Raw genomic sequence first — 14,339 nt, 5'->3', positions numbered from 1 at the left:
AAGAGAAGGGGTCCAAGGACAGAGCCTTGGGGGACCCCTACAGAAAGAGGAAGAGGAGGGGAGGAGTTAGAATTGTAGGTGACACTAAAGGAGCGCATAGAGAAGTAGGAGGAGAACCACGAGAGAGCAGAGTCTTGTAGGCCAAGCGAGTGGAGTTTTTTGAGGAGCAGCGGGTGGTCAACAGTGTCAAAAGCAGCAGAGAGGTCTTAATAGCAAGAGTAAGGAATAGTGGCCGTTGTTTTTAGCTGTTATTAGGTCATTGGTGAGTTTTAGGAGGGCTGTTTCAGTGGAATGTTGAGGGCGAAAGCCGGACTGAAAGGGGTCCAAAAGGTTGTTATTAGCGAGGTGGCAACTCAGGCGGTTGTAGATAAGGCGTTCTAGTAGTTTAGAGGTGAATGGGAGTAAGGAGATAGGTCTGAAATTATTGAGGTTGGCAGGGTCCAGTGAAGGTTTTTTGGGTATTGGGGTGACTAGTGCATGTTTAAGAGGGGTAGGAAAGATTCCAGTAGAAAGTGAGAGATTGAAAATGTGAGTAAGAGAGTGTAGGATAGAGTATGAGGGTGACCGAAGTAGTTTTGAGGGAACAGGGTCCAGGGGGCAAGTGGTGAGGTGGGTGTTATAGCAATGTAGTGTTCTTGAAAATATCATGTCCATGGCTCAGCAGTGCAGTGTCTCCAGAAAAAACCATCCCAATTCTTTTTTAAGTAAGAAAATTTCTCGGCAAATATCACTTTCCCAACCTGGCTTAGGACCAGGCTTAGGGGCGTATTACTGCATAACTGGCTTGCTAAAGCAGGCCTCCTGGAAATATCACTCATCTATACCTGGCTCAGCAGTGTCCTTGGGACTATCACTATTCTCTACCTGGCTAAGAAGTGCAATATCCCTGAAAATATCATGCTTTAGCAGAGCAGTGTGAATAAAGAGTTTTGTCTATGATATCGGACACTGCATTAGGGCAGCCCATGCAATTGAATAAGGTACTTTTGAACAGGGCTCAAAATTTCAAGTCCTGAGCTACTAGCCAGACCTTAAGAGTCACTAGCCACCAGTTGCCCCACCTAACCCTTACCCTGCCCCGGCCTTAACTCCGCCCCTAAACACACCCTCTTAAATAATCTTATGATAATTCTTATCTTATGATAGTTGCCGCTTGTAAACGGCAGATTAGGGATTGCTGCTGCAGGAAAACGCAAGTTCCTGACACAGGAATCTCTAATCACACCTGAAATATACCGCAGGTGTGAATGGGGCCTAATATACACATACACTAAAGGTGTCCATACACCTGCCGATTATCGTACAATAATCGGCAGGTGTATGGGCAGCGTGCGACTGCTTCTACTGTAAGGTCGTACGACTTTATTCTTCCAAGCGCGCTGGAAAACCTGCCGAAAATCGTACGCATTTTGGCAGGTTGGTGGCGTGGTTGGAAGACTAATGCCGCACGGGCCGGTGTGCGCAGGCGCACACTGCCTGCTCAGCACTGCAATCATCGGAAGCCCTCCCCTCAGCGGGGAGGGCTTCCGATGATTGACAGTACGATCTGCCTGTCCAAGATGGGCAGATCGTACGAGATTTTAATGACCTTACAACCATCGCATAACGAAAGTTATGATGTAAGGCAGGGGTAGCCAAACTCCAGCCCTCCAGCTGTGGTGCAACTAGAAATCCCATGAGGCATCTCTCTATGGGAGTCATGCCTGTGGCTGTGAGAATCTTGCAATGCCTCGTCCTCACCTGCAGCAGACCTCACCATCACCCCCAGATAACCAGGGATCGATCCTGCTCACATACATTCTTTCTTTCGGCCGGAGCGCAGAACTATCAAAGCTCCGGTCGAAGGAAGCCAGAGGTGACAGGAGCGGCTCTGCATCCGACACAGATGCAGACCATGGAGCTGCTCCCACAAGTCGGGTACGCAGTCTGCGACCGTGTGCCTGACATGTCAGCTGGCTGTGAGCCACATAGTAGCGGCTCGCGGGCCGGAGTTGCCCTGCGGACCGGTACTTGGAGACCCAAATTTCCACTTGCCCTCACCTTATTTTTACTCGCCAAATGCGAGCAGGCAAGTGGAAATTTTGAGCCCTGCTCTAGAATATAAAGTTATGAGGTATGTACTACAGATGTAAGAGGTGTGGCATGCAGCAGAGAGCAAAAAGCTGTGTAGAAGAGAAGGAGGTACTGCATTAGTAAAGAAACATGAGGTGCTGCATATAGTGCATATATAGTACATATGGATTGGTCACTGCATGTAGTAGAGAAGCAAGAGGCAATGCATGCAACAGAGCATCACAAGGAACTATATGTAGAATACAGGCATGACACACTGCATGGAATAAAGGGGCAGAACATTAATTGAGAGGCATGAGGCACTGCATATAGTAGAAAGCACAGTGGCTTAGTTGTTAGCACTTTTGCCTTGCAGTACTGGGGTCCCTGGTTCAAATCCCAGTCAGGACACTTTCTGCAAGGAGTTTTTGCATGTTCCCCCTGTGCTTGCATGGGTTTCCTCCAAGTACTCTGGTTTCCTCCCACACTCCAAAGACATGCTGGTAGGTTAATTGCCTCCTGTCTAAATTGGCCCCATATGTATGCGTGCGAGATATGGACCTTAGATTGTAAGCTCCTTGAGGGACTGATGTGAATGTGCTCTATGTAAAGCACTGTGTAAATTGACAGCTCTATATAAGTACAGTTACTCCTCACTTAACAACCTACCTGTTTAACGACTTACAACCAGCTCTGTGACTAATTGGTATTATACACTGTATGTGAACTTGGGCCAATCTCATCTCACATCACCCTTTCTCAGTCTGTCTCGTTCCTGCAGTTGGTCAGTCAGTTTTCACTAATGTACTGTACATTGGTATTTGCGGTATGCAAACCTAAGTCATGTACTGTATATTAGAGCTGATTTCCTCTATCCCTCACTTAGTGACCAATTTGCTTAATCTAGTCGTAGGAACGGAACTCGGTCGTTAAGTAAAGAGTATCTGAAATAAATAAATATATAACAATAAATAAAGGCCTGAATGTTAGTATGTTTGAGTTGATAAGGATACAGTGAAACATTGGAGAAAAAGTGGATTAAACATGCAGTGGAAGGGAAGGTAGATTTAGAACATTACACACGTGTTCCCCAAACAGTCATTGACATCAAATCCTGGCGTTACAGAGAAAGCATGTACAAGTTCCTGTGGCCAGGTAATAACATGACTCTGTACTCTTTCCAGGATATGCAATTCTCCAGCAGAAGAGGAAGTGAAATAACTTTCAACTCCATAAGACAGTATAAGATTGGTTTATTTAGGGTGAGTTACATAGGACTTGTTAGGTCTGTAGGAGATCTCACTGAAGTAAATGTAGTAAGGAGTAAGAGATGTGACCGGTGGTAAGGATACTGGGGAATAAGCTGTGTGTCCTAGAAAGCAGATCTCACTGGTCTCTCTTCTGCTACTTCACTTTCTGTGTGTGCAGCAAATAATTTCCTTGTAGAAATGTAACTAGCATGGAAGTAAAACCTGAGTTTTTCCTAGCAACCATTCAGATTTCTATAAAACGAAGCCAGAAATGTTTGGTTGCTTTGGAAAACTACTTAAGTGTTGTTCAGATTTTGTAAATCAGCTCTACAAGGTTGTTTAAATTTTGATAGTAATGGACTATAATTCTTCCTGAATTACTTCCATAAATCAACCATTTGGTGATTAACCACTTGAAGACCAGGGTGTTAAACCCCTTTCCTGACCAGGCCATTTTTCACTAGCATTGCGGTACTTTGACTGACATTAATTTAGCCATCCAATGCTGTACTGAAATTAATTTTTATACAATTTTTTGGAGACAGAGCTTTCTTTTGGTGGTATTTAATCACCACTGGGGTTTTATTTTTTTATTAAATAATGAAAAAGTACCTAAAATTAAAAAAATAAAAACTGTTTTCTCTACGTTATGTTATAAAACATTTATATTTACCCAATTGTTTTGTAAAATATAAACAGATGGGATCACATCGGGTAAATAGACACAAAACAGGTCAAGCTTTAAAATGACGCACCTGCGGAATCACAAAAAACGACCATACCTAAAATTGGCCATAGGTGATACTTAAAAAGCTTTTACCGCTCATCACGATGGTGCACTCGACGCATGTTTGCGTGTGTATGTGTGGGGGCAGGGGACTTTAAACATTTTCTTGTGTTATTTTACATTTTTTTTTTAAACTTTTTACACAACTTTATTGCAATCACATAGGGGACTAAGAAATCCCCTATGTGATAGCCAATTCACATAACAGGTCCTCTTTATGGAGACATCTGGGGAGTCACCTAGGGACCCCCAGAGAAGCTGATGAAAACAGATATCTGCTTCAGCAGCTTCTCATCGGCATCTGAAAGCAGGAAGTAATGTAATATACATCACTTCCTGCATTCGGGGATCGAGAAGAGATCAAAGGGAGATCGGGCGTCTCTAGAGACGCCCGATCGCTTGAATGTAAACAGCCATCGCTGGCTGTATACATTGCTAACAGTTTCCCACTCGCGTGCGTGCTGAGCGCCACGCATGAGCGGGGAGGACGCCCTCCCGCTCCTATAAGGCTCCCGTCCGGCAGTTCCGGAATGGCCATGGACGGGAGGTGGTTAATAGGGATTAAACGTTGCTTCACTCCATTCAAACCTAAAAAAGGTGTGGAGTTCACTCCAACGTTAATGGCTTGAATAGTCTCAGTGCAATTACGCTCATACACAGAATATGAATTTCTTCTGAGAAGCCGCAAAGGCCATTGAGCTTGGTAGCATCATAGCTTATGCACCCAAAAAACAGCCATAAATATAATGATGCATATATGTTACAATAAGTAGTGTTCTAAATCCCTATTGTGCAGCCAGGCTATTCGAATGGCCTGGCTGCACACAAATATGTAACCACTGGCTGGAAAATTAAATTTTCATTTTAAATCTCTGAAGCGCTTTATATTCTTTGGTCTTGTTCAGATTGGCTGCAGTCTCCACTGCCCTCTACAAAGCGATCTGCGGTGGATCGCTTTTCAGAGGGCGGTGGAGCAGCAGCTGCCCAGCGTTCAGGAGGCAATCCTACTGCCTCCTGAATGCAGGACTTTTTCTAATCCCAATGGGATTTTCTATTAAAAGCAGGACAAATAAAAGAGATGGAAAGCACAGTAGTGGTGATATGGGGGGGAGAGGGGCAGTAAAATAAATGAGAACATGCACAAAAGGAGAATCAAAAGTAGGAGACTGAACACAAATTTATACAGCGTCTATGTATTTTATGCTCCATGGTTGGTTAGCTCCTGCCTTCAAGAGTCATACTTGGGAAACCAACCAACAATTCGCAGGCGAATCATGATCTGTAAAGGTTACATACAGAGACCTGCAAAAGCACCAAAAGACCTGTTAACAGTCATGTCATGGGATTTCAAATAATAGCACTTACCTATACAATAATAGATGAGACGTCCCAAAATGTCCTGGCACTCAGCTGGCCGGCAGAGGAACAATCGCACCAGAGATGTCAGGAGCTCCATTTTTACTGTTGGCGAGGTCTCTGTCTTAATATTATCAACATATTCCTCCAAGATGTATGGTGCATTGGTTATAAACTCTCCATGCATCCCCAGAAGCCATATTAAGGCTTGCTTGCCCTACAGATAAAATACACATGTTTAAAAATCACAAGCCAACCAAGTTATGCTAAACATGGAAAACATAATAGGTTAAGTAAAAAGTCTATATATGTGTACGCTATGTGCATTAAACATATTGGATCACAACTGGCAATGTTACAATGACCACAGATACAGGAAATGGCTAAAAGAATAAGGCACAATTACAAGAGCTGGAAATTCAGTGATTCCACAGGGTCGCCAAGGTTAGTAGAAAGAGTGGGAAGTTTGGCAATCCTGTAGCTAGATGAGGAGGATGGTGCGTCCTTTTGGAGGCCCATAATGCACTGCAGCATTGGATGTTTCCTGAACACACTAAAGGAACTGTTCCCAGCTGGCTTGGGTACACCTTGGTATCCCACAGGATAGTTACATAAAGGAGCCTGAATTGTAAATGATGATGATCTGTTGCAATAACTATGAAACCATAATAGGCATTTAGACTAGGGATGCACCGATACCGTTTTTTCGGTATCGAGTACAGATATTTTTTCCCCTTGGTACTCACCGATGCTGAATACCGATACAAGAAGTCCCATTAAGAAAGCTGGGCGGCGTGTAATGACTTGCCGCCCTGCTTCCTGATTAGCCATGAAGACAGGGGCATGTAATGACTCACTGCCCTGCTTCCTGATTAGCCGGGAAGCCATCTCCATGCACCCTCGTCACCAGGTGACAAGGAAGCATGGACCTGGCTTTCTGGTCATTACCCGCCCCCTGGCTTCCTAATTTGCCGGGAAGCCAACTTCATGGCCAATCATTAAGCCGGGCAGCGTGTAATGACTCGTAGAAGTTCCTGTATTGGTATAGGGAGCATTTGGGCGAGTACTAGTACACTAGTATCGGTATTGGTGCATCCCTAATTTAAACATATACAGTTGTGTTTCTATGAATTTTTGCTAAAGCTCTCTATTAAAGTATCATGTTTTTAGGTTAAAGCAGAACATGGAAAATTGCACGTTCGAAATTACCTCATTATCCTGAATGTTTCCTTCGCAGCCGGGGAGGGCTTGGCATACTGAACTTACACACTGAGGACACAGCCAAACAAGGTCCCGAAATGTCTGTATAACAGCTGGTAAATAACAAAGCAATGCTCACAATATAACATAAATTGCAGAGACCTCAAAAGACAAGACAATACATATACTTTCTTGTATTAAAAGGGGTATAGACTCCAGAGAGAGACATCATCTTGCCCTTGTACAAAGCATTAGTAAGACATCATCTGGAATATACAGTTCCGTTTTGGCACCAGTTCACAAAAAGGATGTTGTGGAACTGGAGAAAGTGCAGCGAAGGGCAACTAAACTCATAAGAGACATGGAGGAGCTCAGCTATGAGGAACGATTAGCTGACCTGAATCTGTTCTCTCTGGAGAAGAGGCAATTAAGGGGGGACATGATCACTATGTATAAATACATAAATGGTCCAAATAAAGAGCTTGGTGCCAAATAATTCACTTTAAGGTCACTGCAAAGGACAAGGGGGCACTCTTTGCGTCTGGAGGAAAAGAGGTTTTACCTTTGCATACGGAAAGGATTCTTCACAGTTAGAGCTGTGAAATGTGGAATAGACTGCCCCAGGAGCTAGTTCTAGCTAGCTCAGCTAATTGTTTTAAAAAACATCTGGATGTCTTCCTAAATGCACAGAATATCACTGGATATTGAGTTCTTATAGGTATGTTAGGCATCCGAGATTGTTGATCCAGGGAATATCCGCTTGCCTTATGGGATCAGGAAGGAATATTTTTCCACTGTTGGAGCAAATTGAACCATGCTTTATAGGGGTTTTTTTTGCTTTTCTTTTTCTATTTAATTTTTTTCTCTGTATCTCTATAGGTTGAACTCGATGCACTTATCTTTTTTCAGCCTGACTAACTATGTAACTATGTAAAAATGCCTATGGCATATCTAAATTCTAAATTGTTTAATTTAATGCTAAAAATGCTGCTATGTCTGAAGTGACACTATAAAAAACATGGGCAGCCAGCAGCTGTTTACTGAAAGTCAACAATTTTTCCGATTTCAAGATTAGGAAGGGTTGTGATGATTATATTTCCCCACAGAACATACCAGCTTTTTCTGTAGACAAACTCTTTTCCAAAATGAAGCTTTATCCTGGGCACACATACATAAAGGCTAATTCTGGGCACACATAGCTAAAAGTAAATTCACACTACACTATATGAATATTATAGAGGATTGAAAAAAATAGTCCACTACTATAACACAAATTAAGGTAATATAATGGGGTAGTTAGCACTGCCAAGGTCTTTGATATATAATTTTTAATCAGAACATAGCTACATAAACACAGCATGATCTTTTACTTTTCGGTTCTCCACATTAATCAAAAACTCCAAAAACATAGTGTTATGTTAACTGGTTGCTATCTAAAAACTGTCCTTAGTGTATGGGTGGGGAGTTACTGGTGTGATGTAGTAGGGGCAGTAATTATTAAGCTGGCCATACACTAATCATTTTTACTTTGCTGAACAAAAGAAACGCTTGATTCCCCAATGAGGGAATCCACCACTGCTGGCTAATGTATTCTGAAAGCAGCAGGTGTGCCATTGTTACCAGAGCAGTGACTGCTGAGAATTTTCGAACTGGCTCTTTCAATGAAAGTCGATTTAAAAAAAAAGGGGTGCCGACAGGGCCACACACTGCGCCAATATAGCCCGCGTCAGCAGGACTTGGCTGAAATTAAAGCCGTGTGGCACACTTTATGTACACTGAATCTGTCTAATTCTGTGTAATATATTTAAGTACTGTGTGCACTGTACATATTTGAAAAGGAAAAGAAGTAATGCATATTAATAATATAAAGTATTGGAATAATGTGGTTTCTATTGGTTTATCATAGACTACATTAGAATTTGTATCTCTGCGAGCGAACTGTTTAGTCTCTTTTGATTATGAACATACAGGTGAAACTCAGAAAATTAGAATATCGTGCAAAAGTTCATTTATTTCACTAATGCAACTTAGCCGTCTACCAGAAGATTTTGGAGCACTTCATGCTTTCTTCCACAGACGAGCTCTATGGGGATGCTGACTTCATTTTCCAGCAAGACTTGGCACCTGCCCACACTGCCAAAAATTTTCTGAAATTGTGGATCTGGGTTTTCATGAGCTGTAAGCCATAATCATCACAATTATGACAAATCACGGCTTGAACTATCTTGCTTTGCATGTAATAAATCTATCTCATATATTAGTTTCACCTTTTAAGTTGCATTAGTGAAATAAATTAACTTTTGCACGATATTCAAATTTTTCGAGTTTCACCTGTATATTATTTTTTTCTAGATAAGCTAGGACTCTTTCTCCAATACCTAGGGTCAATGACCTGAAACAAGTATGCAGATGAGGAATTTTCCCTGACTTTTTTAATCTACATACTTGTTCCAGGACAACGCCTAAGAAAGCAATGAAGCTAGAAGAACAGCAGAGCAGTAAGGTGAATACCATTTATACAAGGTCAGCAATAGTAGCTACCACATTTCTCACAAAACAGGTTTCCCTAATGTCAAGCATAGACATTCATTTTTTTTTTATTGATACCAAAGTTAGGAAGATACCTGAAGTAATGTGTTCTTGCTTGAACTCCAGTAAGCCTGCCAAGATTTTCACACACTTCTCACTGTATGTTCTTGCAATGCGACCTAAATATATTAAAAGATAACATTACAAACAAAAGGGTCACTCCAGGAATAATATTTTATTTTTTCCATCTATACAATTGGATTTATGTATATTAGGTTGTATTTAACTAATGTAAATATCAGGTATAAGTAATGCAGATCAGGTATACAGTAAGTATTGTGTTTCTGCTCAGGGCTCCTTTCTGCTCATGGTCCTTCAGTATTTATAAGCTCAGATTTACTATTGGACCTAAGTTCGAGACATTGTTGTGTTCCAACAAGGTTCCTAAAACTCTTTCATGCCACCCAGTCTAACAAGCTGGTGTTGCTCTTATATAGGCTTGGACAAATCTCACCCAGAACTAGGAGCCGGCTTCATGTAATCTGCATATGACTATAAAAGGTATGCATTGGTATACAATGGAAGAAAAAAAGTAGGTTAGGTAGTATTTTTGTGCATTTTTGCTACAACGCATCACAATACGCTGCCATGCAAAGAGTTGAATGTCAAGTTAAATAAAGTTTAAAAAAAACAAGCACTGTGATGGGTCCAGCTACGCAATAATAACAGCAAGTAGTGTGTGGTTAAGTAATATATAAATTCTGTGCCCCATATCTGCACTTTTGCACCAGTAGTTTTCTGAGATATGGTCTCAGAATGTTTACAGCAGAGACCCCAACAGATTAAATAATCCAGCTGGCTTATATGCCAGTTTTCACAGGTATTTTAAAAAAACATACTGCGTTTCAGTCTCTGTTTATCCCCTTGCATTCTGTTAAAATGTACAGAATATTTTGTGCTGTGTCATTTTGAGCAGTTGTTGGAATTGTTTGTATGATGGTCAAGAGACTTTTGATTGCAATGACAGAACTCCCTGCTCAGAACAAGAAAAAATAATGTTGGTGTTTAGAACTCTTACAAAAGTTGGAATTGCAGAATTAATTTGAGAACAGAAGTAGCTGACTTACAAAAGCTGACTCCTGTTACTGCTGACACCCATGTACTTATTGTAAAACAAGCCCACTAACCTATTAGTCCAGTGGAAAAGCTTACAGGGCAAGTTTTGGTTTGTAATTTTCAGGGTGATTGAGCCTTCTAACTCAATTGTTTCAGGGACATCCTAAAATATTTAAAGGTGAATTATGGGGAGAGTGAAATACACTCCTCCCCATAATTAGAGCCGATGCGTGAAACTGAAGCGGCCACATGTCGGCTCTATAGATTGAGAACTGAGCGACAACATAGCGCTGATCACTCAGTTCCCAATCCCCGGAAGGGTGGGTGTCCTCCCCCCCCCCCCCTCTCTGTTTCTCCAGCGCTGAATGGGGGGACAGACAGGGGAGGAGGTGGGCACGACAGGCTCTAGAAAGGCAGAGCCAGCTGTAAATCAGATAGCGAAGTGGATCCCGTAAATAGTGTCGGAACCTTTCCTGGCTGCTGCACGGCTCTGCGCTGTCAGTATATAAAAGCTATATGCTGAGTTTTGGGTCACTGGAGGACATTAGTAAATGTCCTCCTGTGACTCTAAAGAGAACTATGGCCAAATAATGTTGGACCATAGTTCTCTTTTAATGTGAAAATGGCTTAATATAGCTTAATGTGTAATAAAAGTGCCTAAACCTCACTCAATTCCCTTGAAACTTTGCACAACCTAAGTTTTCAAATTCCCAAACCTATCCTGGAAGTTTTATGGTTTCCCACAAGGCAAATGAGTGACATTAAGCTTGTTTTTCTGGGATCTTAGTGTACAAAAAAGAACTTAAGATGTTAACCAATTTCCCACAAACTTCACACAATATAAGACTAACTTTTTGCATACAAACATATACAGGGTTATTCACAAAGCTGCCAAAGGCAACCGAGTGAATAACCCACCCGAAGTGAAGTTAGCCGAACACTATTCACTTCAGGCTTGTACGGCTGATTTCAGCTGTACATCGGCTGAAATCACCTGTAGTACTTCGGCTGCATGTTTGGCTGAGCCGAAGTGCAGAAGGACTTCAACTCAGCCAATCCAACATCTCGATCGGCTGAGCCGACGCTCCGACAGCTCCCTCGCTGCCCTTCGCCCCTATTGGGCCGAACGGCAGTGAGTGAATACCTCCATGGTACCGAGCAGAATAGCAATTCAATGAAAAAAGTAGAAAAAAAATATTTAAAAATGTAAATTAAATAAAAACAAAAATAAAGATAAAAAAAACTCAATAAAAACAATTGGACAGGGCTGCAAGAGTCTCCGCCCAACTGTTTCCTATTGAACGGGACCTGCTAGAGTCTTCTAGCAGGTCCCGAATAACACCTGGGTTGAGCCGGCCGGCTCTGCCCAGTTGTCATTGTTTTAATGACAGTTCAGCGTCCCCCATTCATTTGGGGGCGCTGATCTGTCATTACAACTGGACGGAGCCAGCCGTGAGATCACGGCTGGTTCCGTCCAGCTGTCATTTGCGAGGTGTTCGGCCTTTGGCTGTCACTTTTTGGCTCAGTCAAGCCGAAGCATATGCCTTTGGCTCTGCCACCTTCGGGAGCTGTACGGGCTTTAGTGAATAGCCCGTACAGCAGCCCTTCAGTTCCACTGAACCGAAGGGCTCCGCAACTGAAGCTGGCCAAAGGATTAGCCAGAGCTACGGCTGATCCTTCGACTAGCTTTTGTAAATAACCCCCTTAATGTGAACAGCCTAATGTATAAAGAACTGAAATCGTCCTAAAATTTTCAGAATATGTTTGCCTAGATAGTCTTGGGGGAAATTGGTTAACATCCAAGTTCTTTTTTTGTACATTAAGCCACATTAAGCTCACTGAAAAACAAGCTTAATGTCCCTCACTTGCTTTGTGGGAAACCAAAAAACATGAAACTTCCAGAGTGGGTTTGGGAAGTTGAAAACTTAGGTTGTGCAAAGTTTCAAGGGAATTGTCTGAGGTTTAGGTACTTTTTTTTTTTTTACACATTAAGCTACATTAAGCCATTTTCACATTAAATGTTTTAAGATGCCCCTTGTTCCAGATCCCTGACATAAGGCTAGTATTAAATGTAACTGCACCAGTTACAAGCTTTTACAGAGCATTTGCAGAGCTTTCAACAAGCTTTCTTGAAGCCCTTTAAAAGCACCCTTTAGTTCTAGTTTGGCCAAGCAGCTTGTTTCTTGTGACAGTCACAACTCCCATTATCCTTCCTGGCGGTAATCCCGAGTGTGGCTCGGGGGTAAATTTTCCGTACCAAAAGCGAGAAATTCAAAAGTAGAAAATAGAAGAAAAAATACTTAGATAATCATACCTCCTGGGAGGTTAAGATCTGTGTTTTAACATTCACAAACCAAAACTGAAGAATCCTTTCAAGCCTTCAACAAAGCTGCTCAAAGCTTGCTGAACGCTTCCCAAATGCTTTTCAAAAGCTTTCTGTGCACACTGCTCTTATAAAAGCCGAAAGCCATGTGAGCAAGCCTTATGTTGATGTCTTCCTTGCGCCCAGTCCCCCTTCCGTTCAGTTTTATAGTCACCTGTCTGATTCATTGAGATAACAGCTGCATGGCCTCACCTGTACCTCCCAGGCGGTTTTTCAATCTTCCAGCTTACCCACCTATAAGTTCTGCAATCGCATTCAATCCAATGGAGATTTAGTCTAGAGTATAAGCTTGTACTCAATAGCCTTACAAAGGAAACAATAAGATTGCAGAGCAGATGCACAGGATATTTTGGCAAGCAGCTGTGTGGCACCAATAAGGCTACACTGCCATTATTTCAATGGATTGATAACTATAAGACTGAAAAGAGTGCTGTGGAGACTACAAAATAAGTGTAACTGCACAAAAGTTGCATTTGCACTATAAGGATTTGTGTAGAAGTGCATCTGACATTAAGCAGTTCTGCAATTCTTATGCAAACAAATGTACAAGCCCTTATTTACCTAAAACAAGTATTTTCAGCAATTTAAAGTTTCCAACAGGAAAAAAGATTCTTGAGAAGATCAGTGGAATTAGTTGTTTGGGCAAAAGAATTGCAGGTCTAATCCTCCTAAAAAGCTGATGGTATGTATCCATTTAGCAAGTTCAGGACCAGAATATGCTGTGTTTTAATGACCCCACTGGTTTCTGGAATGCAAAGAACTTTGGTGCAACGTGCAGAAAAGGTTCCGTTAAAAGATTTCACCATCCAATACATATTACTAAACCCTGAACAATGTTTTCAATCATAATAGTAATATTAATAATAATTTATAATTACCGATTGCAAAGATGGCAGTGTGGGCAAGCTGTATTGATACATCTGTGCAGCATATTCGGAGTTCTTCAAGTATATTGTGTACAATTTCATCATTAACTAGTTCACAAAGGATGTCAATCTTCTGGTTCTTAATATAGTGAGGGTCATTGTATGAGAAGAAGAATTTTTTGTAATGGCTGCTAAAATGCCCTGGCAAACTGCGGAGAATCTCTCGGACATGGCACAAAGCAGCAAAACACATCTCTCTGCTTTCAGAAGTACAAGCGGCTAGCAGTGGACCTTTCAGCCGCACAAGAATGTCTGCCTGCACATGAGGAAAATCCTTTACTAAAATCAAGAAGAGTTTGGTTGCTCCCATGACTACACTGATATGAGTGCTCTTCAGATAACCATCTAGTATGTTCAGAATATCAAAAATCTCTTCTTCACTGCGTGGTTTGTATCGAAGGAGGAATGTCAGGACCTCACTCTGTCCCCAATGATCCAAATCAGCCATCCTAAAAAATATCAAAACAGTTTAAAAAAAATAAAATAAATACTGAATGCAAATTATTACAACAGAAGAAAAATGGGCTAAGATGTAACAATGTCAAATTCCAAAAAATAACGATTTTTATGAGAACAGATGAACTAGGGATGAAATTATCACACTGATAAAAAAAATAAACTGGTCATGTTCTGTATTTGCAACACGTAATATCCAAAGCAGTAAGGCCCCTTTCACACGGGCACTGTCAGTTTTTCAGGCTGATCTGATCGGAAGCCCAGTGTTAGTCTATAGGCAGCCG

General features: G+C 41.6%; 1 protein-coding gene across 1 annotated transcript in view; it reads right to left on the bottom strand.

Moving 5' to 3' along the window:
- AP4B1 (adaptor related protein complex 4 beta 1 subunit) overlaps window positions 1–14,339 on the bottom strand; it is a 38,186-nt gene that overhangs the window by 9,031 nt on the left and 14,816 nt on the right. The window contains exons 5-8 of the mRNA XM_018569804.1: window positions 13,552–14,048; window positions 9,270–9,353; window positions 6,655–6,758; window positions 5,455–5,662 (exon numbers count right to left, since the gene is read on the bottom strand). Of these exons, the coding sequence (XP_018425306.1) occupies window positions 5,455–5,662; window positions 6,655–6,758; window positions 9,270–9,353; window positions 13,552–14,048 (893 nt within the window). The remainder of the gene's footprint in view (window positions 1–5,454; window positions 5,663–6,654; window positions 6,759–9,269; window positions 9,354–13,551; window positions 14,049–14,339) is intronic.

The sequence above is a fragment of the Nanorana parkeri genome, unplaced genomic scaffold (genome assembly GCF_000935625.1).
Source record: "Nanorana parkeri isolate BGI_ZX_2015 unplaced genomic scaffold, ASM93562v1 scaffold1401, whole genome shotgun sequence".
In the NCBI taxonomy this organism is placed as follows: domain Eukaryota; kingdom Metazoa; phylum Chordata; class Amphibia; order Anura; family Dicroglossidae; genus Nanorana; species Nanorana parkeri.
Note: the sequence above shows the minus strand (reverse complement) of the source record. Positions and strands in the feature narration are given on the sequence as shown.